The 24,048-nt window shown below is 40.8% G+C and overlaps 2 protein-coding genes across 13 annotated transcripts in view; both read right to left on the reverse strand.

The window, feature by feature from the left end:
• Positions 1-4,354: 4,354 nt before the first annotated feature.
• HNRNPA3 (heterogeneous nuclear ribonucleoprotein A3) lies at positions 4,355-20,059 on the reverse strand. 12 transcript variants are annotated; one of them, XM_061379736.1, is made up of 13 exons: positions 19,548-19,692; positions 15,939-16,048; positions 15,410-15,433; positions 11,345-11,467; positions 11,108-11,254; positions 10,814-11,024; positions 10,487-10,576; positions 10,317-10,424; positions 10,121-10,201; positions 8,863-9,009; positions 7,900-8,025; positions 7,736-7,807; positions 4,355-4,672 (listed from the first exon to the last, which is right to left on the reverse strand). In XM_061379736.1, the coding sequence occupies exons 2-12, from the start codon at positions 16,002-16,004 to the stop codon at positions 7,755-7,757; spliced, it is 1,176 nt and encodes a 391-aa protein (XP_061235720.1). In that variant the 5' UTR covers positions 16,005-16,048; positions 19,548-19,692; the 3' UTR covers positions 4,355-4,672; positions 7,736-7,754. The 12 variants fall into 12 exon arrangements, with proteins under 12 accessions (XP_061235720.1, XP_061235693.1, XP_061235733.1 ...); XM_061379709.1 differs by lacking the exons at positions 4,355-4,672; positions 19,548-19,692 and adding exons at positions 5,224-7,649; positions 19,934-20,059; XM_061379749.1 differs by lacking the exons at positions 4,355-4,672; positions 19,548-19,692 and adding exons at positions 5,224-7,649; positions 19,934-19,983 and having other exon boundaries at positions 15,410-15,430.
• The window catches only part of MTX2 (metaxin 2), a 420,264-nt gene continuing 413,985 nt past the window's right edge, over positions 17,770-24,048 (reverse strand). The window contains exon 11 of the mRNA XM_061379818.1: positions 17,770-17,781. The gene's annotated coding sequence lies outside the window, so the exon portion shown is untranslated. The remainder of the gene's footprint in view (positions 17,782-24,048) is intronic.

Here is a 24,048-nt window from a genome sequence, read left to right on the forward strand (position 1 = left end):
CAAGCGGGAGGATCACTGACATTGCGTTGTTTGCTCTTCACATAGACTCATACTTGATCATTGGGGATTTTCTGAATGCAGGAAATGCATCGTTTGTTTGAAATCCACAGGTAGATCTGAACGTTAAAAACCGAATCATCTTCTTACATCTTCCCTATGACACAGAACGTGTATTTCATCTGAGTTTTTTCTCTGTCACTGATGCTTTATATGATTTTCCAAATCTTTGGTCTGTAACAATACTATGCATAACTTCATTTAGTATAATAAACACCAAGTTGTTTTGCAACACCTTCTGCTATTTCTCATAAGAAGGAAAATGGCAGAGTGGGACCCACACAGTTGAAGGAAAAAGGGTTTAAAGAGGGACATCAGCTCAGGAATCCAGCCTTGCATTATTAGCTTATTCACAAAGTTAGGGTAATGCTAAACAAAATGGTGAATTCAGGCTTGAGATTTTTATTTCTCTAACTTTTTAACTGTGCTGGAGCTGCACACACAGCAGAAACCATCTCGTCTCATGGCTGGCCATGAAATAAAAGAAATATTATTAATTAACATAATCCCAGTTCCACACTATCTTACATCTTAGGGATGTCCTGAGTGACATACAGAACAGTGGAATTGTGATGTAACTGTCACAGGCTTCTGTGGAAGGTCTCCTGTTCTCAACTGCTCTGTGCTGGTTGTTGTTTTCATGCAGCTCCTTGGGCTCTCTCACGTGAACAGCATCAACCCCTTTGCAGCCTACGACTTTGGGTACCAGGTTTGGTTTTCCCTCTCTACACAGAATTTCAAGTGGTTTTATTGTCCAGCTGGTCACAGTAGGTCAGTGTAACCATTTCATGACTTTTTGTTGCCCCCAAATAATTTTCATTTCCAATCTTTGTCAGTTGCCATTCATCTTCCTGTTACCTCATTCATTAATTCTGAATAGCAGAGCAGACATCCCTCTCACACTTCACCTGCAGCACAACTTCAGCCAACCAGAGTAAAGCAGGGGAGGAAAGCAGAGCAGTAACAGCTTCACCAGGGAGTTCTTGCTGCAGGGCAGCATAATGCCAAGAACCACAATCCTATTGACTATCTCTTCTTTAAAAGGCAAGTGTAGTGGCCAAATGCCAGTACCAGAAGTAAGCCTTTGGCACTATCAGGTGTTCCAGCCCTTACATTAAGTACTAGCATTTGTGGTGCTGAAGACACCACGAAATCTAAACCCAGGTGACCCTGCTCGCACTGTGAGGCCACTTACCTTGCTTATACTGACCTGCTTGTTACCTGTCCATCCCACTGCACAGCCCTGCACATGCTCAGAATGAAGGACATGCCTCCTGTTGGGAGCTAGTGGACAATACCAGCAGCTGAAAACCTAGAGACTGGATTTGATTTGGTAAAGGACAGAGAACCTGAGGAGCTCGCAGGTTAGGCCTCTCCCCCCCCGCCATTAACCAGGCAATAAAACACCTGACATCAGAGATATTCTCTCTAGCTGCAATATAAATACTTTAATTACAAATTGGGTATAAAACAGACCTCAGTAACCTCCTGCTTTCCACTTTGTTCCTTAGTGCTAATGCAAAAGCAAAGGACAAACAGCACCATTAGAACCAGCCTTTGCAGGAGCTGCTGTACATGTACTACCCACATGGTGAAAACCTACCACTGGGATACTTATTCCATTACCAAGATGAAAAGGGAAACAACAAAATACCTGCAGTTATTCCACCAGGCAAAGGATCAGTCTGAAGTAACTCACACTCAGTTACAGCACAGTGAATATTGTATTCACATCAGAACACCCACATCAGCAAGGAAATATATATATTCCATGTTAGATTTCATATATGCAAAAACACTGGATTGCAAACTTTATTATTACTGAGGCACAGAGTATATTCCCAAAGCTGAGAGCGACTGTGATACTGCCAAGTCTAACGCATCCCAATGCTGACCTTATGCACCAGCTCTCCATGTGGAGACCACTTGATCAGAACATTCAGTTTTACAACCATTAAAAACAAAGCTGAGTAAGGCGGAGGCACCAGCCCCAAGCTGGAAAGCTGATCCTCTAACTCAGTGTGGTGCAGTGAGTTAGGACCACTTTGTGTTCTGCATAGCACTTAAAAAAAGGTGATGTCAACACATTTTAGATGCGAGTCATTTGACAGCATACACTTTATTCTGATACAAAATGGAAAGTTTTTAAACAAATTTCAATCCATTATGGATTATAGTGAAAATTTAAAATTCCCATACTATTTTCAAACTTGTTTAAGCACAAGTTCTAGGATCTCAGCACACTGGCACCTTTGCTCTTCAAGTGTTTGCCAGTTACTATAACATATTATTCTGTTTCCAATCTTGCGATATTATCTTCTACATGAAGGCCATTTTTCTTCTGCGGAGATACTTGGGTTACTTTAAGTTCAGGACAAAGCTAATCTTAGAGATGTCAACCTGTAGCACCCACAGCAGAAAAAGAACCATCCATCAGATACCCGAATTTCAGAGACACTCAAGATCTTTCATGCTCCACAAAGATACAAATATTCATCAGAGACCATAGACCGATATGTAAGTGAATATTCCACTGCGGTGAGACAGTCTGATGAAAACACATTAATGTCTTGAACACAGGAACCAAAGACATCAAGTCAGTACATCACAAAACCAGTGCGTGAAAGAGAGGAGCATTCCCCTTCCCCCCTTAAGTATTTAGATGATACCAAATTTAAGATGCTGTGTTTAACTTCAGGGTTCCACAAAATACTCATCACATCCGCATCAACCTGGGCCCCTTTTGGGGAAATACATTTTTACTTCTTGGAAGTAGCGTTTGCTTTTAGATTAAGATACAGGTTTAAACAGCAAATAGAATTCTGTAGAACTGCAGCTTAGGGACTAATGCATCATTGACTTTACATCTCCATTTACAGCTATTTTCAGTAGCAGCCACTGTAGAAAAACCTATCCACAAACCCAAATTCTTAACTCTTGGAAGCGCCTCTTGGGCAAAGATACGTGGGTTTACCTTAGACAAGGTTTATTTATGAACAAATTGGGGTATGAACAATTGAAATTGAGCAAATGAGTCTAAAAGAAGTGTTGTAAATCAAAGGGTGAAAATAAGTCTTGACAGTGACCATCTAGTTCTACACGTGGTTCAAAAAAACCCCTCCAGAGCACAGAATAAGTCTGCAGCGACATAGACTCCTCTCATGCTAAGGCTGAGCTGTGCTCTACACACAGGCCTAGTAATGGGATACAAAGAGTTTTTGTTAAAACATTTTTAAGATTCTGCTGTTAAAAACCACTACCATTTCCCCTCTCCCCCATGAACAGAAGCCTTTGCCCTCAGGAGAGACACACTGCTACTCTTCCCCACTTACTTGGTGCCATGTACAGGTGAGCACAAGGAAACCCTGCCTAGCAGAGGAGAAGCAACAGTATTCCCATCCTAGGCATAAGACAGCAAGCTGTCACCTTGGCAGCTCACTGCCAGCACATTATGCTGCACTAAGGAGACTGTGACCTTACTGCACCAGATCCAAATTCTGGTTCAACCTCTGCTAAGCAAAACCATTTGTCAATATTTGTCAGAAACAGAGTCATTGTGAGGTTTCCGTTAGCTCCTGATTACATGAAAACCTCAACATCAATCACCATTGTAAAAGTTACTTTCAACTTAATTCTAAGTTACAATGTGAAGTTTGCTTTCTGGATGTTTACCGACAGCAGGTAACAAGTTTAACTACTGGAGTCAGTCTCCAAACGTGCCCGAGCTCCAGGTTAAACTGAAATGCAGGGGTTCTGTTTATTTTCTCAGTAACTGAAGCATAACTGATACTAAAATAGAAACTGACTTCACAAAACTAATGCAGACTCAAAAATTTATTGCCAAGTTTAAATAGGTACTAGGCTACTCTAAATATAAAAGGAGCTAAAAATACTCCAGGCCTGTAACGACCAAAGATGCAGAAAAGGGAATACATGTTCCAAGAGTTAAGAACTGATCTGCATTAAAACAGGTTGATGAAAGACTCCCTTAGTGCCATTTATCTGTGTAACACAGCTGTGCTTCCAGCCAGGCTTCACATGACAGCATCTAAGCCCCCTGCCTGGAAGCACTGCACAAATGCATACCCAGAGACAAGGCATGTTTACTAGGGAGAGAAATCAGTGCCCTGAGCAGTGCAAAGCATCTTTACAAAGTTCCTATGAGACTGCTTCCCATCTTCCCTGCCTGGGTCTCTGCAGGGCACCTCTTTCCATCAAAGGGAAAACAACAGCTTCTCCCCCAGCTCCAGCCCTCCTCCCCCAAGCACCCCAGTAACTTTTACAGCACATAGTTCAAAGCGTTTCTCATTCTCTCGTTGATTTCAGACAAACGCCAGCTTTGTACCTGCCAGGAACAACAGAAGATTCTTGAATAGCAATGATGCCAGCAAGCAACCCTCACCCAGGTCAGGGAGTGCTGGATGACAGATGCTGGAGTACTTGCTCCTTAGTACTTAAGGCTTTCCTTGAGGCTGGCAAAGGAAAGCCTAGAAGGAAGTAAGGGTTAAACAAGTGGTTTACTATACACTACAAATCTTACCCAGTCAGAAACCTTCAACTGAAGAGGATGTGCAAGACATTCCCCATTTTGTCAAGCAGGAGCTTCTCATTCAACCTGAAAATTAAAGAAATTACTCTTACCTTGTTCAAAAAACTCCCACTACTCTTTATAATTCATGAAAAATTTTAAAGGCAAACCTTACCTATGCTCATTGCCCTTCCTTTCAGGTCTAAATGCTAGACCTATTGATTTTGAGTCAACTCAAGTAGCTATCACTCAAGGAGGTTCCAAAGGGTGAAGAACTCTTGCTAGACTTTCTTCGATATTTCAGCTGTGATAAGCAGATTTAACTAGCCTTTGGGAAGCTGCTCACTATCAGCACAGTATCTTATGCCTTCACTTTTCTGGAAGTTGAAGCTGTTGCTCCTGCTGCCTCGTCATTCTTTAATTATGCTGACTTCTCCATACTCAATAGGCTGCTGAAGTCCTGTCTTAAGAGTCTCCTTAGCAAGTATGGGTCAGAAGAGTACATCCTAGGTTCTTTCAAGCTGGTTAATCACTGTCCTCACGGCTTACACTTTTCCACGTTCACAGACAACATCTAAGCTACCCCACCCGCCTACAAAGCCATCACTTACATCATCTCTTAAAAGGTTGCATACAGATCTTGTTCATAAAGTTTATTATGACACTATTGTTCAAAGTTAACATTGTTGTCACAGTACAGCTACAAGAGGCCCTGTTAAAAAGAACACTGTCAATACATTCTAAAAAATTTAGAAATACCAGATCAATTGTCAGAAGGGACATCAACCCCATCCTTCTTGTCCCTGCAACCAGGTGCAGGCCCCAGGTACAAGTCTACACATCTTCTAAGCGTAGTAACGTACAAAGCAAGTTCGCAATTAGGTGGCTCACTCCCTAGTGAGTTGCATTTTAATTTCCATGTTTTCAAACTCCAAATGGGTTGTTTAAAAAATGCCTTTATTGAAATACAGCCTCCCCCCCACCCCAAGCCCAAATTAGTATGTACAGCAACAGAAGTGTTCACTAAATCACCAATTCTTGCTTTAGCTTTAGAGATGTTTTAAAACTCCACAGAAAATAAGCAGACTTTTGGATTCCAGTTTGAAGGCTACCATCTTGACACCAGTTCCTTGTTTTAACGTACTGCAGTCTAAATACACTCCAATAACAGTGTTTAAATAACATTGTTTAATTTTTTTCAAACAACACACTCATTATTCTACTACTTCTTAAAATTATAGTTCATTATTAATATGACTGATGATACCTCGAGCCATTTCACACATCTTTGCAGTTTTATTCCTACACTGGAATTGCATTTACCTTATACTGCACATTGACCCAGAAGTGAGACAGGTGTCATTCCATTACCACATTGCCAAGTGTCTGAGCATTTCTTCTATTGACTGCATCCCTACTCTTCTGAATCTGAATGGACAGAAAGCACTGTCCTGGCAATGGTGGAGAGAATTGGCAACAGATGAGAAAAGGGCAGGCTGCAGTGCCTTAATTTGGAGGTCAGAAGTGAGAATGAGGTACAATTTCTAGCCACATGTGCTGATAAGATTTGCTACTCCAGTGCAATTAAAAAAAAAAAATCGAGTTGTCACACACTATCATTCTACCTGTGGGAATTTCAGACTGTACCATTCTACATTGTGGCAAGTGTTTCTAGTCAGCAAACTACAACTAGATTGTGTTTTGTTTCACCTTCGAGCTCTCAGCTGAGCGCAGACATTCACAAGGGCAAAGGCTTGAAAACTATACTACTCAGAGCCCGTGGTGAAGGGGCTTTTGGAACGCATTACCTGGGACTGTCAGTGATTACACCTGTGCTACCCTTGGCTCCCAGTCAGAAGAATGTGTCCAGAAAATTGCCTAGGGTGCATGCAAGAAAGTATATAGCCATTAAGTTATTGAGGAACACACCTATTACTCTCACTATGACACCTTATTTCATCGCAACAGTGCAGTCTGGTGTGAGGGAGAGGGAACCGAGGACAAAGGGGATGCAAATTCCAAACCACCCTCCCCAAAGTATAGTTTTATTGAAACAGAATCATTGTATATCCCAAGGAAACAGGCACTTGATTCCCCCCACCTTAACTTCTCGGGAATTACAATAAATATAAATGTAAAAAGCAAGTTTCTTTTTCTTTTCACCCAAGACTTAAGCAACTGCAGTTATCCCTTGTACATCTCAAATGAGACGGGAGACAGCTTTAATGTGTCTAAAGTTGGTCTTGTTAAAATATTTATCATGCCTTATTTTCTTGAAGCGCTAGTACTAATACAGAACTACAAATTAAAAAAATATGCACAAACCAAAAAGTAATTTGAAATTTTCATTAAGGTAAAGCTTAGTTCTATAATTCACAAACACTAATTTGAGTAACTCAATCCTAGTTATACATCTAAACAAACTATAATGCAACATACAGATGTTCTCCCTCTGTATGCCTATGTAACTCATGTCAATGACAGTTACATATATACACTGAGACTAGACCCCTTAAGACTGCAAATCAATAGGTGTTTCTATTGTTAACTTTAAATTAATACAAAATAGTAATTGAGAAAATGCATTAATCCTCTCTATTAACTAACAAGGAAACACCCTAAACTACATTTTATTTCTGTTATAGAGTTCTCTGTACTAAATGTGGAAAAACTGAACTACACAAATATTGAAAAGTTAAAAATTCCTTAATTTGTTTATTCCTGGTACCACTACCACAATTTACAGGGCAATATACCTGATGTAATGGGAAAATAAAAAGAAAAAAGAAAGACAAAGCTACAACAGATAAAGACCTCAGGAATGTACATCTAATCGACACTACATTGCATTAATCAATAGCTGCACTTTTTGCAAACTGTGGCTATGACAGTCCTGAACAAGAAGGGTTTCCTGTTTAAGCTGCAGTAACTTTTCTGACTATGGATCATCGCTCCTTCTGTGGCAGATTTTACAGTTCCTCTAATGCATTTGGGACGACTGTCTCAAAGTAACCTGCAGCTTTCCTGACAACTCCTCGCTCTCTCTCCTGCTAAGAACTGTAGCCTGTTGAATACAGGATAAGAAAATTATTACTCTCAGTGAACAGTTGTACATGATTCATCATCATTAGAAATATGCATTACACCTACCCTTTTTCTGGTAGCATTTTTAGAATCTTCTACCACCATAGCCCCCACTTCCACTTCCAGATCCATAACCACCTACAAAAAAAACAGGGTGTATACTGAAGTACAAGAAAGCCAAGAAATTTTAACTACAAAAAAGAATATTGTTTGTATAAAATCATATTTACCACCATAGGGACTGCCTGAACTTCTGCCACCAAAGCTGCCACCACCTTTCATGGGACCATAGTTGGACTGCTGCTGTCCACTGTAATTGCCAAAATCATTGTAATTTCCACTTCCACCATAATTACCTGAAACAAATATAGATTTATAAAGCCATTTCTGTTCAAAACTTAGGCTATGAAGCATGCCAAATTATAACACCCAATGTTAATTCTAATAATTTAGAACTACTTAAAATATAACTGTAAGCACTTTTGAACACTCCCTCTACTTGCAATGCACAAATTACAGAAAACCTCTTAGCATTTTGAAGATTAGAATCTGGTACTTCACTGGAAATAAAAAACATCATGATACTAGAAAATTCATAGATTTGAGTAGGCAATCTGAAGTCAACATAACAGACCAAATTTAAGGCCTCCAAACTCATATAAGCACATGAGTTTCACTGTCATTCTCCCACTGCCCAACTCTTTGTATGTATAACAACAATGTAAAGTACACAGAATTTATTTGCTCCATTAAGTGTCAGAACTGTAAAAGCCATGCTGCATATGCACATCAGAGGGTATAATGAAGTACGCATATTCTGCAGCTTAAAACCCCACACTTGGGGCAGACAATTAAAATGCTTATATAAATTTACAGTCCTCACAAGGAGGATGCCATTTACACAATGTGAACTGGTATCTGGCAGCAATGACATTCTTCAAACGGTCAAAAGCCTCAAAATTCTCCTACTCCACACAGACTTATAGCTGCTGCTTTTTGCAAAATAAGTTCCGGGCAAAACAATGTTGTATATAGTATATCAAAGCTGATTCAGATGGTAAAGAACTTTCCTTATGTAACATAGTATTCTACATTAAGATCTCACTGTACAACTCATTTTAAGCCGTATCACACTCAAGGCACGTACGACTCAGACATGTCCGAAAAACGTCTAACGAAAACTGGCATCTTACCACCACCGAAATTTCCTCCTTCATTGTAGCCATCATAACCTCCTCCTCCACCTCCATATCCACCACCTGGGTTTCCATATCCTGGTCCTCCACCACCACCATAACCTCCTCTGCTGCCATAGCCAGGACCCCCTCCATAGTTGCCCCCTTGGAATAAAAGAAGAATCAAACTGAATACACCAAAGCTAAACTGGTGAGGAAATGTCCATTTAAAAACAAAACAAAAACCAAATACAGAGTAAGACTGTCTCCTCCCAATGTTTTCCCTGTATTATAATAATTGCAGATGTATCGCCTATCTAAACTATTTAACTCAAACAAAAAAAACCCATTCACATATGTGCACACTTGAAGAATGATACTCAGAAGTTCATTCTGGCTCACAGTAAATACAGACACGCTGCTACCACCACTCCCCCTACTATGTGCAGTAACTGCCTCTTTACACAAATGGCTTTGTCAGTACTGTGTACCATCCTCTCTGTTCCTCTGAATTAAAACATTTCATGAAGGCTATGTCCTCAGAAGAATTCTTGTTCACAGTTTTTATTCAGGCCTACAGCTTTATTTACATGCATGTCACAGCTACTGAAAATTCTTTTTTTCTAATCACATAAAACGTATCTGAAAGACTTAGTATTCCCGAGGCTGACCAGTCTCTGACATTTTGATGGAGTAATCCCAAACTGGGAAATAGTTCCAAAGAACAAAATGTAACTATTTATCTGCTTATAGATTCAGGATATATAATCATATGCTACTTCCCCTACTTGTGTCGTGTCCTGTCACCACCCACCCCACCCCCCCCCAAAGCCACTACTTCCCCAGCCATTTGGTAATTGCCACAGTTCTATTCAGATGCATTTTGGATACTCATTCAAACTTAATCATAAAAAAGACACTACTGAGCCACAAGAAGTCTTACAGCTGGTTGAAAAGATTTCTCTTATGATAGCAGATCACTGCTTTATTCAGTTTTAGTCATCTCAGCTGACAGCAGAATCATCATTTAGTTCTCAATTATCATGAACAGCTGCTGCATGAACTTTTAAATAACCTCATGTCACAAGGTAAATAGAGAGGTGGGTTTTCTTCCCCCACCCATAATTTTGTGAGGAAAAAGAAAACCTTTTAACTCATCACAGCTCTACAATGTGGAAACATTATTACCAAAGCAGACTTTGTTTTCAAAGCCAAGGCAAGACTTAGAGCTATCTATAACATTTGGGAGGGAAGGGGGAGTGAACAATACACTTACCATCACCAAATCCATTGTATCCGTCACCACCCCCAAAGCTTCCTCTGCTCCCACCACCGCCACCACCACCCCCATAGCCTCCTGGAACACAAAACAGATAAGAGTATTTTCCTGAACACACATCCAGTGTTTAAGCCAACTGACACAGGAAATAAAAATAGGAATCACATTCTGTGTAACTATTCCAGGTACTTACCTCTTCCACCAAAGTTTCCTCCTCTGCCAAAGTTCCCTCCACCGCCTCCAAAGTTTCCACGACCCATGAAGTTGCCTGAGCCACCCCCACGACCTACAAAATATTTTACTTCAATTACATTAACTGAAAACCAACTCCATACAATACCAATGTATTAACTGCAGACTCACCTCTCTGAGAGCTAGCAGTCTGCATCTCTTGTTTTGAGAGTGCTTTTTTCACTTCACAGTTATGTCCATTTATAGTATGGTATTTCTGAACTAGAGAAAAATGTGAAATAGGACAGTTAGAAAATAAAATCATTGAAAGCAATACGCTGTAACACTGTCAACAGAAAGGCACAATCACACTTTTAAAAAGAACATTAAATCTATCCCTTCTTTTACAATAGTAAAACAGTTGATTATGCCAACAGCTTACATTCTACACACCGCTGTTCTGAAATCTAATGTTACACTTTTATCCTGTAAGTCATTTCTCACTGAAAAGCTACATACCAACAATTTTATCAACTGTATCATGATCATCAAAAGTTACAAAAGCGAAGCCTCTCTTCTTTCCACTTTGCCTGTCTTCCATGACTTCTATGGTTTCAATCTTGCCATACTTTTCAAAGTACTCTCTTAAATTATATTCTTCTGTGTCTTCTTTAATTCCACCAACAAATATTTTCTTTACTGTGAGATGCGCCCCAGGCTTCACAGAATCCTACAACACCAAAAACTCCATTCAGTGTTTTAAATTATTAGGTAAAGATTAGGAAATTAAGTTAACTTAAACACTTAACTTACCTCCCTTGAAACTGCTCTCTTTGGTTCAACCACGCGTCCATCAACCTTATGAGGTCGAGCGCTCATGGCAGCATCCACCTCCTCCACACAAGAATAAGTCACAAAGCCAAAGCCTCTGGAACGTTTAGTTTGGGGGTCTCTCATCACCTGCAAAAAATATAGGGGGTGCCCTGCATTTCTATGCTAGATTAAGCACCTCGATCCTTCAAAAGCACAAACTAGTATTTGACACTTTACCACACAGTCCGTGAGCGTGCCCCATTTTTCAAAGTGCTCTCTCAAGCTATCATCTGTTGTTTCAAAGCTCAGACCTCCAATGAACAGCTTTCTCAACTGCTCTGGCTCCTTTGGCTCATGGCCCTACAAAATCAAAAATCAGAAATGTATTTTGACTATAAACCAGAGTTAAAATTTCACAGAATTACAAAAAAATTATCCGTGCACATTATAACTACAAATAGGTGGAATACATTTACATAAAAACAATGACTTCTAATGGGTTTAGACAGCAGCATAGTAAACACAATGAGGTGTGATTTTAATTAAAACACTAACTAAACTAAGTGCTCCAATGCACACATCAGTAAAGAGATTTCAATATACCAAATAATCTGGTCTCTCCCCACCACCCCAGAAGTATGTTCGTTTTATGCCTATCTTATGTTGTTGCATATCACTCTGTAGGGATTAGCAATGAAGCACTGCTAGGTAAAGGGAGGTTCTAACACTTTATGAAGCATATTCATGAGGAACTATAAAAAAAAATTTAAGAACACCATGTGAAAGAAAAAAGGTTATCATCCAGAGTGTCCAGTCCTTCGGGGTGTCCATTGTGAAAGGTTATTTTTACGCATTATGAAAAAATTTATCCATTTATAATTCCTTAAAATTGTAAATTTTCTAGTTTGATAATTTTGTAAGTTGTATGGATGCAAGCAAGAAAGCAGAAGCACACGTGCAGTTTTCAGTGTTATGGGAAATACCTCTCAAATGTGACTCAACGAGGACTTATGTCTTACAGACAAATGAAGTCTTGAGTAATGACCAATTAATGACCAGTAGTGGATACAACTACTGCAATAAAACTGGCACCTTAACAAGCATAATAAACCAAACAAGTATAATTGAAGCTCTCAAGAATATCACCTAGATATGACCAGCCACTTCATAAAATGTGCTATTTTAAAAGCCCAGTTTTATACATCATAATTAAAGTGGGCTTACAAGCATGTTAAGATTTCTAATCTTTCAGTGTTGCATGAGGGTTGTTTTTTTTTTTAATTAGGCCAGGAATATCCTCATACACTTAACTGGAGTTTATGAAAAACTATTTTATAGCTTTCCCCTATCCCCAAGACAGAGAAGGCTTATAAAATACCACCAGATTAAAATATTATTTAGCCAGCTGGTACTTGTGTGTATGTGAAACACTGCACAAGGTGCTGGCCAGATATGCTTCATATGACTTTAATTCCGCAGCATGAATGCATAATAAGTTTCACCATTTCTGCTGCACTGGGTTAACCCAGTCCAGACGCAGCATTAGCCTGAATGCTGAACTACGTAAAAGTAGCCAGACTGCTACATGTGGATGTCTTGCTTCAAACCCAAAGGTGAAGTGCTTTAAGCTCTGCCAGTTTAAATAAAGGGGGGGTGGGTTTTCTAGGGTTGGCCAGAAAAGTGTATGTCCCTTTGAGTGCAACACAACCACCCTGAAGAGAAATGAATACTGTGAAGCAATATATGGCAAAATATAACTTCTGAACTACATACTGCTTTAGGAAACACTTGGTTTACAATGTTCCACTTGTAATACAGGAAACAAAGCCCAAGATTATGAAAAGCTGGCTGGGAAGTAACCCCTGACCTTATTCCTGCAAAACTTCATACAGAAGAGCGCCACCATTCTCAGTAACAACTGTCTATTTAAGGCACTAACTTTGTAACTACAGGAATATTATATAAATAATTGACACTCAATGTTCCTGTGACTACAAGGTAAATCTTCTTTTCTACTGTCTTCCAAGTGGTCTGGACTACAGAAGTGTAATTGAAAGAAAATATCTCTTTCAACTATATGTTAACTTAAAACCTTACAGAGTAATACATCTACTGTATATAGAAACTTGCTTTAAGTTAAGAAAAACACTGTTTTCTGTTGCTAATTGTATTGTTTGGGCTTTGTTTTTAATCTACTGACGGTACTTCATTTTTATCTGGCTTATGTTCAAGCTGGAACTATTATGCATTTCAAACTCTCCTATGCACTAAAGGAAATCTATTACATGAAACTGCAGAGTCTGGACTCATCCAAAGCCAGAAGCCTTATGAAGCAAAACTAGCAGACTTTCTGCAGTTCTCTGACACCCCTCCAGGCTGTGGGGCTTTCAATTAGCAACTCAAGACTGCTTTTGCCTTAAAAAAAATGACCAAAAAACTCTTCAGGTCACTCTTGAGAGGAAAAGCAAGTCTTTTTCTGCTTATTTTTATTACGTGCATGTGAACTGCCATTTCATATGGGAGAAGAAACACTTGCTGTTACAGCTTCTTTATCAGAGAGAAATTTAGCCCCAGAATACACCTACGTTATAAGAACTCTTCACAGACACAAAAGGCAACATTTTCTTACAGCATTAATTGGATTTTCTTTTTTTTTTTTTTTCCAGGTAGTTTGTTTTCACTGGGGATAAACATCTCTAGGATTTTCCAAGCAGTGTCCTCTATTACACATGACATTGTTTCTCAGTCCTTCTGCTAAAGTTGGTTTTAACAGCAATCTCTTGTGGGCAGCAAACCTTGCACAACACATCTCTTCCTTCCTCCCCAATCTATCTACCATAGTACTTCAACAAGAGCAGCAGGGTCCCTCCTACTCAGCTGATACTGCAGGCCAGCATGCCATTCTGCAGTGCTCCTTCAGTTGTGGGGGGGGGAAGTGGGGGAAGGAGGAGGGGTAGCAATAAGAATGCCCAGCTTGCCTGCAGCCAGCAAGCCGCTTTGTTTCTCCCCCTAAGCTGTTTAAGCAGCCCCCCAAACATATTAATGGTCTCTGAGGAGGCTGGAAACTGCCTCTCCAGCTGTGATTAGCGACTTCCTCACTCAGGCCAAAGCTCTGAGCGGCACCGACCGCCTCCATTTTGTGAGCGATCTCATCTTCTCCACCCTCAATATGGAGCCGGAGGGCGGGGCTCACAGGAGCAGGAAGGCGCATGCAGCAGTGCTCGCCCCACCACCCTCAGTGGCGCCATGGGAGTGTCCTGCTGCCAGGGCTGGGGTCTGGGAGCAGGGCAGGAGGAAATGGGGTGCCCTGAGCTCACCCTTCATCACCATCAGAACTGAACTTGTGGCTGCTGTGTCCTACCTAAAGCTCCAAGCACTCCGCACAGCCTAACTAAGCCTTTCTCATAAGAGGTAGAAAAAATGGCAACCGTCCCCCCTCCCCCATGTAAAAATCCTAACCTTTGCAGAAGTGACAACACTGCTGCAGAGACACACTGCCTCTATTCCAAGTCTGCTATATGCTTAACATCCATATGCCCAAAATTTTGAACAGCCTTTTAGAACTAGTATTTCTCTCTAATGGTACTGTTTTGAAGTGGACTGTACCTCTGTGAACACCAGCAAGTGCCCACAGAGTGCCTGGCATTACACCCTACACTCATCTGCAGGTAGACCTGTAAGATGAGACTGCTCCATCCCCCAAGTAGCCCAATCCTAGACTGCTTCCCTAAACCGTAAAGCCTACAGAGAACTGGGGCCTCAGCAGCTTTCCCTGTGAAGTACTTTCTCTAGAAACTTAATAGCTTTTAAGTACATTCCAGGGCAAGCTACTTTTCCGAACTACAAGAGTTCATTCAATAGGCTACTGAGTGATCCCAGTTACATTCTATCCAAAGTCCAAAGCAGTGAGACAGTTGCAACACTCCTTCCAGAAGGACTTTACACACCATACTTCAATACAAAATAACCAAACGCTACCAGATACATGCAACTCAGACAAGATTTGTTCTTAATTCAAGTGCACAGGCCCTCCCACATTGCAGGATGTATCATTCCCGAAAATGTTGAACTAGCTAAAATATTCAGGCACCCTGGAAAAGTAATGTTAGAAAGCAAACAAGTCAAAAGAAACAATCAGAAAATGTCTCAGTTATAAGCTATAAAAGAATCTTAAATACCCTCTTTGCTGTCGAGTTTATTTTCTAAAGGGTATCAAGACTTTCCCCCCTCCCACACCCTGCCCCACAGTAACTAGCTCCCATCCTCCCAGAACAGCCCCAACATCTTCTCTATACTACGCACCTTATTCAGTCTACGGTATTTCTGCTAGAAGCAAAAGAAAACAGTTATTTTTACTTAGTACAGCCTCACTTTCATTTGCAGTGACTATAAGGCAACCATTTTTAATTGAAAAAAAAAAAAAGTAAAAGAAAAAAAAAAAAAAAAATGAACCTGTCTTCATTCCCACCAAAACCAGCATTTTGGAGATAGGAAGGAATCAAGTTCCTGCTGATACTCAGAGGATACATTAATTTCTTAATAATTACACCTTGCTTTTATCACAAACATACATTTAATCAGTTTCGTTAGAACAGAAAAAACTATAAAAGCAAAATTTCCCCACTATGCTTAACACCCCACCCCTTAAAATTGTAAATAACACACTGCAAGTTAAAGTTACTCCGTCAGTACAGGGATGAAGAAGGTAGGAAAAAAAAACCAACTATGAATTAATACATCAGATAGAAATGGTTAAGTTGTGGGTTTTCTCATTTTTTCCCCTTAAAGCTACATTTATATAAAAAAAAAAAAAAAAAAAAAATCCTCTCACCTGTGAGGATCGTCTTCCTTTCCTCTTGTAGTCTTCCACCTCTCTCTCTTCCTTAAGAGCAGCCATTTTGGAAGGGTACTCTAACAGCCTTTCTTTTAGCTCTAGGAAACCTAGAAAACAGGTTGGATAAGTCAGTACTTACCCCAATTCCTGTGAAGCAGGGCCTTCTCTGGCTGCAGCGCATGGGTGTGGCTTTACAGGTGGAAACAGGTGAGGGGGGAAGTAGAAAAAACCTTAAGAATTCAAAAGGGGAGAGTGAAAATCCTGCCTATGTTGCTCACAATTAAGGAGAGCTGCAGAAAGAACATTTGCTATCCTAGTTAAAGCTTTTTACAACTCTTGGAATAACTAGGTACAAACCAATGCTAGAACTGGTAGAAAACAGCCCACCTCAATTACCGTCTTCCACAAATGTTAACTGGTAAAGGGCAAGCAAATCGTACTTTTTGTACCCAAACTCGTTGCATAAATTCTACTTCTGTAGATTTTAAACCAAGAAATATCTAACATTTTGCAAATATCGTTTATTAAGAGTTCTCTTAGGTGTAACCTACTGCATCTGGTTATCCAGCAGCCTGGAAATCCAGAGGATGTGTTAAATGTTTTCTGTATTGAAAAATACCTTCCACTAATACCAGTGCAAGAATTCCTTATTGATTCTACTCTTGCAACATCACGAATGTTAAAAGTTGATCCTCAGCTATCTGTAGCACTAGTCATCTGCATTACTTTTCCTTCCAGGTATTGTATTTGATTACTACCCTATATTCTAGTTACATGCCAAACTTTTCGTATGCCAAACTTTTTACAATAACCATTAACAAAGTCATATACATATTATAAAAATCAAGTATTTCACAAGTTCAATGAATGAACCCATAGATAAACATTCAAACTAACAAAAAAATCATATTCCCTTTAGCTTTTATTTCAAGTTTTCCAAGATCAGTAAGTTATCTGTCTTACTATAATGCACCTTTGGCTACAACTCCACACAACTTTGGATGGTTCTTGAAACTTGACTACAGTAGCCAAAATACAGTAACTAATACGCTTCTGTAAAATTACACTTGTGCTGCATTAAAATCATTGATATTTACAAGATTAGGTGTATTTCTGTGGCAGTTTTGTTTGTTTGGGTTATGGGTGTTTGAAGGAAGTTTTATTTCTGCAAACACTGCATAGGGCAAGGCATGCAGACAGATGTCTGCTAATTACCAATACATACTGTTATTCAGAGTGGAAATTATTTAATGTAATTCCATGCTAAAATCCAGCTTCAAATTAAACTCAACTGTTAAATCATGAGTACCATGACTTAATGCATTAACAATTTTAACCGATTATATAACATCAAAGTGTTTGTATTGCCTTCAGTTCTGCTTTACACCATGCTAAACCTGTTCCTGAAATCCTTTAAATCAAACATCAGTTTGGCAAAATAACACTTTGGGAATTGTCAGGCAGGAAAGGGTTACACCTAAGTCATGAAAGGTATGCAGTCCCCCTCTGATTTTGTCACCTGCTGTTTTCCCCAAGGAGGCTCCATGCCAGCCACCTTAAAGCTATTGGACATGTCTGTGCCACGATGGCCTCTGAAGGCCAGGATGGTCAAAACAGAATTGTCCCCTTGCTATTACACACCATCAACTGAAATGGAACACAGCCCTGGTCAACCCTATTCCTACTTTGCCTCATAAAATGTTAAAAAAAGCTGTCAAGATCAGCCTTTCTGTACTTAGCAAGATATTCAACTCTAAATAAAAATATTCAGAACACTGATCAGCTGAGTTAAACTAGCCTTGAAAAGGTTGTATACTACAACCTAGCTACAAAACTGAAACTGGTCTCAGAACAAACCTGTTATAATGAGAAAAAAAGCAGTAGGAGATGCTTCATCACTCAAAGGAACTTACAGCACTACTATATCTCCTACAGGGACAAGAAGTTCATAGAAGCAAAATACACATTCCCAAGCTGGAAGTTTACCTGTCCACTTAGAGAATACTATGGAGATGTACTGGTCTTTTCTCCAAATAATTACAGTTGGACCTAACCTGCATACAGTGTATCATGCCAAACCTAAGAGTTAAAGCAGCAAAATAACAGATTTTTATCTCTAAGTGCATTGTCAATTTATTCCCAAAGCTAACAGGAACGTCTACTGGAAGAAAAAACGTGAAGATACTAGCTTAATAACTTGGGTGATTTGTTTCCAAGCTTTACTGAAGCTTGTTAAAATGCTTTGTAACTCATCATCCCCCCCAGTTGTCAAGCTATTCAACAACCCTGAAGCAGCTAAAACAATTGCTTATATGGAAAGGTTATTTTTAGCTGTTTTGCTAAGAGATCCAGTTTCTTGTCTTCTTTTAATGGAGGTACAGAAACTACTGTGACCTGTTGGTTTCTCTGTTCTGAATTTTGTAAGGTTTCCGCCTGCAGTGAAGGGAGTCAAAATAAAAAAAAACACACACAAAACCTGCACCATTTTCGCTCACCATACTCTATTTAACTGAGAGGGGGAATCAAAAGAAAAAAAAAAAAACTCTTCTATTTTGAGGAGGAAAGAAAAGCAGCAGTGAATAATCATGAGCATATTTCCCTCCACGCAGGGTGGGGGTGACTGCCCGAGTGCACGTCTGATCTCGACTTCATTCAAGCTGTGGAAAATTTGAACCAAGGTTTGGGCAGGACTGCTTCTTCGTGTTTCCCACCAGAATCATGGCAGGATGCCACCGAGTGTCACGGCCCTTATACATGTGTGGTTGGGGGAGTGGAGAAATGGAAGTGGAGAGCGCTTTGCAGTATGCCTTCCCCTACCTCCCCGGCCAGCAAAAGCTCGCTACACGTGCTAGCCCCCACGGGAATGGATTGAGGGTACAAGGACACTGGGGAGTTGCTTCAAACGTGTACCAGCATTCCTCAGCGAGAAGCACGAACACAGTGCTTTAGAAGCCCGTTCCCAGGAAAATGTGTGGGATAATACATCTACCGCCCTACCCCAGGTAGCTTACATGGGAGGAGGTGGGGCGGTCAGGGAGGACAGAACAATGACACACACATGCATGGAGCTCACTTCTCCCCACTCTCGCTCGAATTTGCACCCAAGTGTTTCGGTGTCCCCCAGAATAGCTGAGGGCGCCTCTGTTACTCAAAGCTCTGTGCCAGGCAGAAGGCCAGGCCTCCCCTAGCCGCAAGCTGGAAGCAGCGAAATGGCGGCCGCAGCCGCTGTGCCCGAGGGGCCCACAGCGGAAGCGCAGCCTCTCCCGCATCCTCCCTCTTCCTGCCAGCAGCCGCCATTGCGAGCTAATGCGCCGTGTCCCAGGGGAAAACGAGATCTGGAAGGCGGCAGAAACGCTGCAAGGAGGCGGCGACCGCTCCGGTACACCAGCCGGAGCTACGAGAGGCACCATTAGTGCCTCCCCCTCCCCATCACTCCCCCTTCCCGCCCGGGAGCTCTGCCGGGAGAACTGAAGCAGCTCTACCTCCGCGGGGGAGACAGAGAAGTAGGAGACCAGCGGTAGGAAAGGAGGCCGCTTCACGTCGCCTTCCACCCCTGCCTCAGTTGAGGCTCACGAGCTCCGCTCCCTCCACGCGGCGGGCAGTTACCTCCATTTTGTGATCAAGCTCGCCCGCCTCAGAACCAATATGGAGCCGAGAAAAGAAGGAGGGGGAGGGCGGAGAGGGGAGCCACGTGACGGGAAGGCGGGCTCCGGACACCGCGCGACACCGTGGCTGCAGGGGGAGGGAGGGCTAGGTCGGGAACAGCGCGCGCGCAACGGCCGTTACCGCTTTCTTCTCAGAGACGGCCGCCCCTCCCCTACCCCCCCCGCGAGCCTTGGGCAGCACTACAGCGGAGCGGCCCTTTCCCTATCCCTTCCCCTTCCCCTTCCCCCGAGTGGGTAGAAAAGGACGGGAACGAGTGCAGTCGGAGCGGAGGAGGGAGGGTGCAGGAGGTAGGATAGCAGAGGCGAGAAAAGAATATAAGATATAACCGTGCCGGCGTTCAGCTCAAGCGCCTTCCCGCCCTCGTCGGTCCCACGCCAGCAGCCGGCCCCGCTCACCCACCGCCGACCCGCTGTGGGAGTGGCCGCTCCTAGCGCGCAGCCGCGAGTGGCGCGCGCAGGAGGACTCCGCCTCTCCGCGTCACGTAACACCGCTCGCAGCTCCCGCTCCGCCCCTCACCCGCCTCGAGAGCCGCGCATGCGTGTCACCGCGTGCGTCGGCCGCTGTGAGGGCACATGTGGCTGCTGAGGGGGAGGGAGTGAGGGGGTCGCGGGTCTGAAGGGACAAAAGCACTCGTAGGAAAGGGAAGAAAAGATAAGTGAAGGAGTGAGATGCTTACAGAGGACTCCTTCAGGGGTGTCAGGGTTTACTTGAAGCGCCCAGGTTCTTTTCGGCGAAGTTGTTTCCACATACTGTTTTTGTTCTGGAGACGCTGCAAAGAGACAAAAGAATTTGCTTTTCAGACGCTGTTCAGCACTCACGCTTTGAAGGGGTAGGTTAGTGTATTTATGGTTGAGCACCAAAACAAATACAAGCAGTCCGTTTCACGAACCTCCTTGTTTTCTCCAGCAGAGGCGTTGCTTGTATCTTGGTGGCGTTTGTCATGAACTAGCAAGACTTCAAAAGAGAGGGTCTCCTGCAGTCATTCTGCCCAGAATAAAGCATAGTTAAGTGCATACATAGCAACTTTTTCCTTATCTGGGAAATGAAATCGGGAAAAAAAAAAAAAAAAGCATAAATCCCTACCCTTAAAGTCAGAAGTTTCTTCAGACTTGGTTAACTAGCCTCTCACAGTACCAGCAGCTATTTCAGTATGATAAACCTAACCTAGACAGAAGGTGTTGGCACTGACCACATTTAAAAATACCTTTATGCTCTTCAAAGGGGTAAAATAGTTGATGTGGTTTACTGAAAGGTTTGTAGGTGTGTACCGAAGCATGTGAAATGCTTGACCAAAAGGGTTATGAATCACTGGAACTTTAGTATTAGCTGCTAATTTCAGTTCTTTATGTCTTTACCCTGCAATTCATACACGAAAAATCTCCAAAGCAAAAACAAAAGCCAGGAAAGGAAAATGTAATCTTTGAGTTTTATATTAGCATCTTTCATTTATACAAAAGCCTCAAAACCTGTTTGATTAACTGCAGAGGATTTTCTTAATACATAGAGGTATTCCAAATACGTTTAGAAATGTTATTGCTGTAACTGTCTACAGAAGTTAAAATAAGTTTTTATATTATTCCTACATTTTAATCTCTATGAGAAGGCAGGTGACTTTCTAGGAAGTAAAACTCACTGGAAATCTCAGCAGCCTCCAGATACTCTTTGCACTTAGGCCAAACCCATCCATTTCTCATGTTCCTTCTCCCTAGTAAACCACATAATTTAACTTTTTATTTCAAGTAACATTCTTAATAGATGTTGCTTCTTGCCTCTGTTACCCACAGGGTAAGGATTCTGTGAAATAGATAACGGTGCTGGCTGAGTATGTTTCCAAGGTTCTTGTAGTTTATACAGGAGCTGCCTCATGGAATTTGGGGAATACCATGCCTTGATTAGTTTGATTGTCATTCATTTCACAGTTAAGTGTCACTCACGGAGGCTGATAGTCTTGCAGTCTCATTTGATTGCACAGCCATAGGCAGATTACATTTGAATGCCACAGTTTCAGTTCATGGTTATCCTCCCATATGTGAAATCAATTGTACAGAATGTAATAATTTTATAATAGTGTGCTTACTCCACTGATGTAAAAGACAAGCCAGTAAATGTGGGAGATGCACATTTTACAAAGATTCACAGTTGCTGATAAAAATTATCCACAAGTTTGAGGTCTTAGATGAAAAGCTATGATTTTAATTTCAGGCAAACAATTTTTTGCAAGTAAAGTGTTTTCAGGTTCCTTGTTACCTAATAGAATATTGCTTCCCATTTTGGGTTACCCATTTCCTTAAGGGAAAATGCAGCATTTAATATATCTGTGTCTATTCTGGCTGATGTAGTTTAATAGTCAGATGAAGTTTCAGATTATGTAGCAGATGCAGTATTGGTCATCTAGGCAGATGGCTAACAGGCTTTTATTCTTTTCCTAGCAGTGTTTGCAAGCACGTACTCTGCTCTTTTTAAGCCAACGGAACAGTAGTTTGTACCTGGTTAAAAAAAAATAAATTCTAAAGACTTTTACATATGTCTGTAGCTGAAATGTCAATTTCTTAACTGTCCTTTTTTTGTTGTGGGTTTGTTGGATGTTTTTATTGCTTGTTTCCTACCTGGCATTTGTTTGTGAAGTGAATCTTTGGATATGTAAATATTGACAGTGAAATTGACCCAGGTTGTATTTTTTTTAGTGTTAGGCAGAAGTTGATGTGAATATGAAATTGATCTTGTATTCTAATCTCCAGAATGGTAATGTTAATGGAGTCAATTCACTGAAACAAGTATATTTTCTGTAAGTCTCTTAGGTTGCACATATGAATGGACTAATTTGTTAATTAAATGTTACTATTGTGATGATAGCTTTGCAAATGGAGTTGGCTTGAATATATTTAAGCTCTATGCTTTGAAAAGGACACAAACTTCAGTTTTCATAAGAAGGCCCTTGGGCTGTATAGTTAAATGTTTGTGTGAGCTTCAGGACAAAAGATTGTTTAACATTCAGTTCTTTTTTCTGGGTTGTAGAAATTTTTAAGCACAGGCAAGTGTTCCTGTAGTCACTTGACTATGGTGCAAGCAGCTGCAGCTTCTGCTATCTTCTTCATTTAAAAATAATTGTTTTCATCTCTCGATTTAAATTGCTGAGCTTCACTGAACAAAGACAGGATAATATATTAGTGTAAAGTCTGCTAGCATTTTGGTAATTCTTCTTGTATGCAGCACAAGGTGAATGAAAACCTTTTACTTCATTAATTAAAAATACATAGAACTAAGAACCTGATTCTTAGTATCAGAATTAGTAGTATGATTATGCTGCAGTATTTGCTTTATGTCAGAAATTGTTAATACTCTTTATATATATACATATATGCATTTGTATTCGCACATACTCCAGAAACAACAAATCCTGAGAAACAAATCCAGAAACAACAAATTTCAATTTGAGATTGTGCCAGTTCAAGTGTCTTGTGCCCCAGAATTCTGCTAGTCTCTGAAGGACTTGGTTGCAAGGGTTTGAGACAGCATTTCCCCTTTCTGTCTGCTGTTTTCCTGCAGAGGTCACTTCATGTAGATACGTCAGCTGCTTCAGTTTAGTCTCCTGTATTAACTTTAATAATTGATAAAGGTGCATTCGAAATAATTTGTCAGCCGGTGAGCTAGTTTGAAGCAAAACAACACACACTTGTCCACCAGCCTAGTACAGGTTTAGTCATTTCCACCAAACGTTTGGGGAAATAACACCAAACTCTTGCAACTATGTCTGTTAGACTCCATCTGTCAGAGACCTTAGATCAATTTTGCATGACTGTATTCATCAAGAGCCACATCTCAGGGCTGTGATCCAGGAAATTAGAGAACAAACAACTAGCAACTAGCTGAATTAGAAATACTTTTAAACTGCTTTCCCTTTTGTATATTTTGTTTCCATTCAGGGACACAGAATAAATTCTCTATATAAAATGTTTATTCTTTGGAATGTTTTGTATTCGTAACAGATACGTAATCTTGAAAAGAATCCTGCATTTTGGATTGCTATAAAAATGAAGGTTCCTAAACATTTTTTCTCCCCATTTATTCTGCTCTTCTTTGGATGCTAATTACATTTGAACATATTAGACTCTATTTTATTCCATAACTTGCTCTGTCTGTGTTTTACCTGAATTTTCGTCTTAAAATTTTATTTGCTTTAAAACTTTTGACAAAAATTAAAGGACAGAGTGTGCATTAGGAACAGTATTAGGGCTAAGAAAACAAAAAATCCTCTAGCAGGGAAGACAGCTTGCTGAGCTGCTGTTATAGCATAGTTATCTCTGTCACTTTGTGCACAAGAATTTCTTATCTATTGTTTAGATGTTGGGATAGGAGGAATTCTGTTACTAGCAAGATTATGCCCTAGACAAAGTGTAGAGGTGTCATGTTGAAGTGTCAAGTATCACACTTAAGGAGCTTA

This window comes from Neopsephotus bourkii, unplaced genomic scaffold (genome assembly GCF_033783945.1).
Source record: "Neopsephotus bourkii isolate Nb327-2 ecotype Australia unplaced genomic scaffold, CSIRO-AGI_Nbou_v1 NB_196, whole genome shotgun sequence".
In the NCBI taxonomy this organism is placed as follows: Eukaryota; Metazoa; Chordata; class Aves; order Psittaciformes; family Psittacidae; genus Neopsephotus; species Neopsephotus bourkii.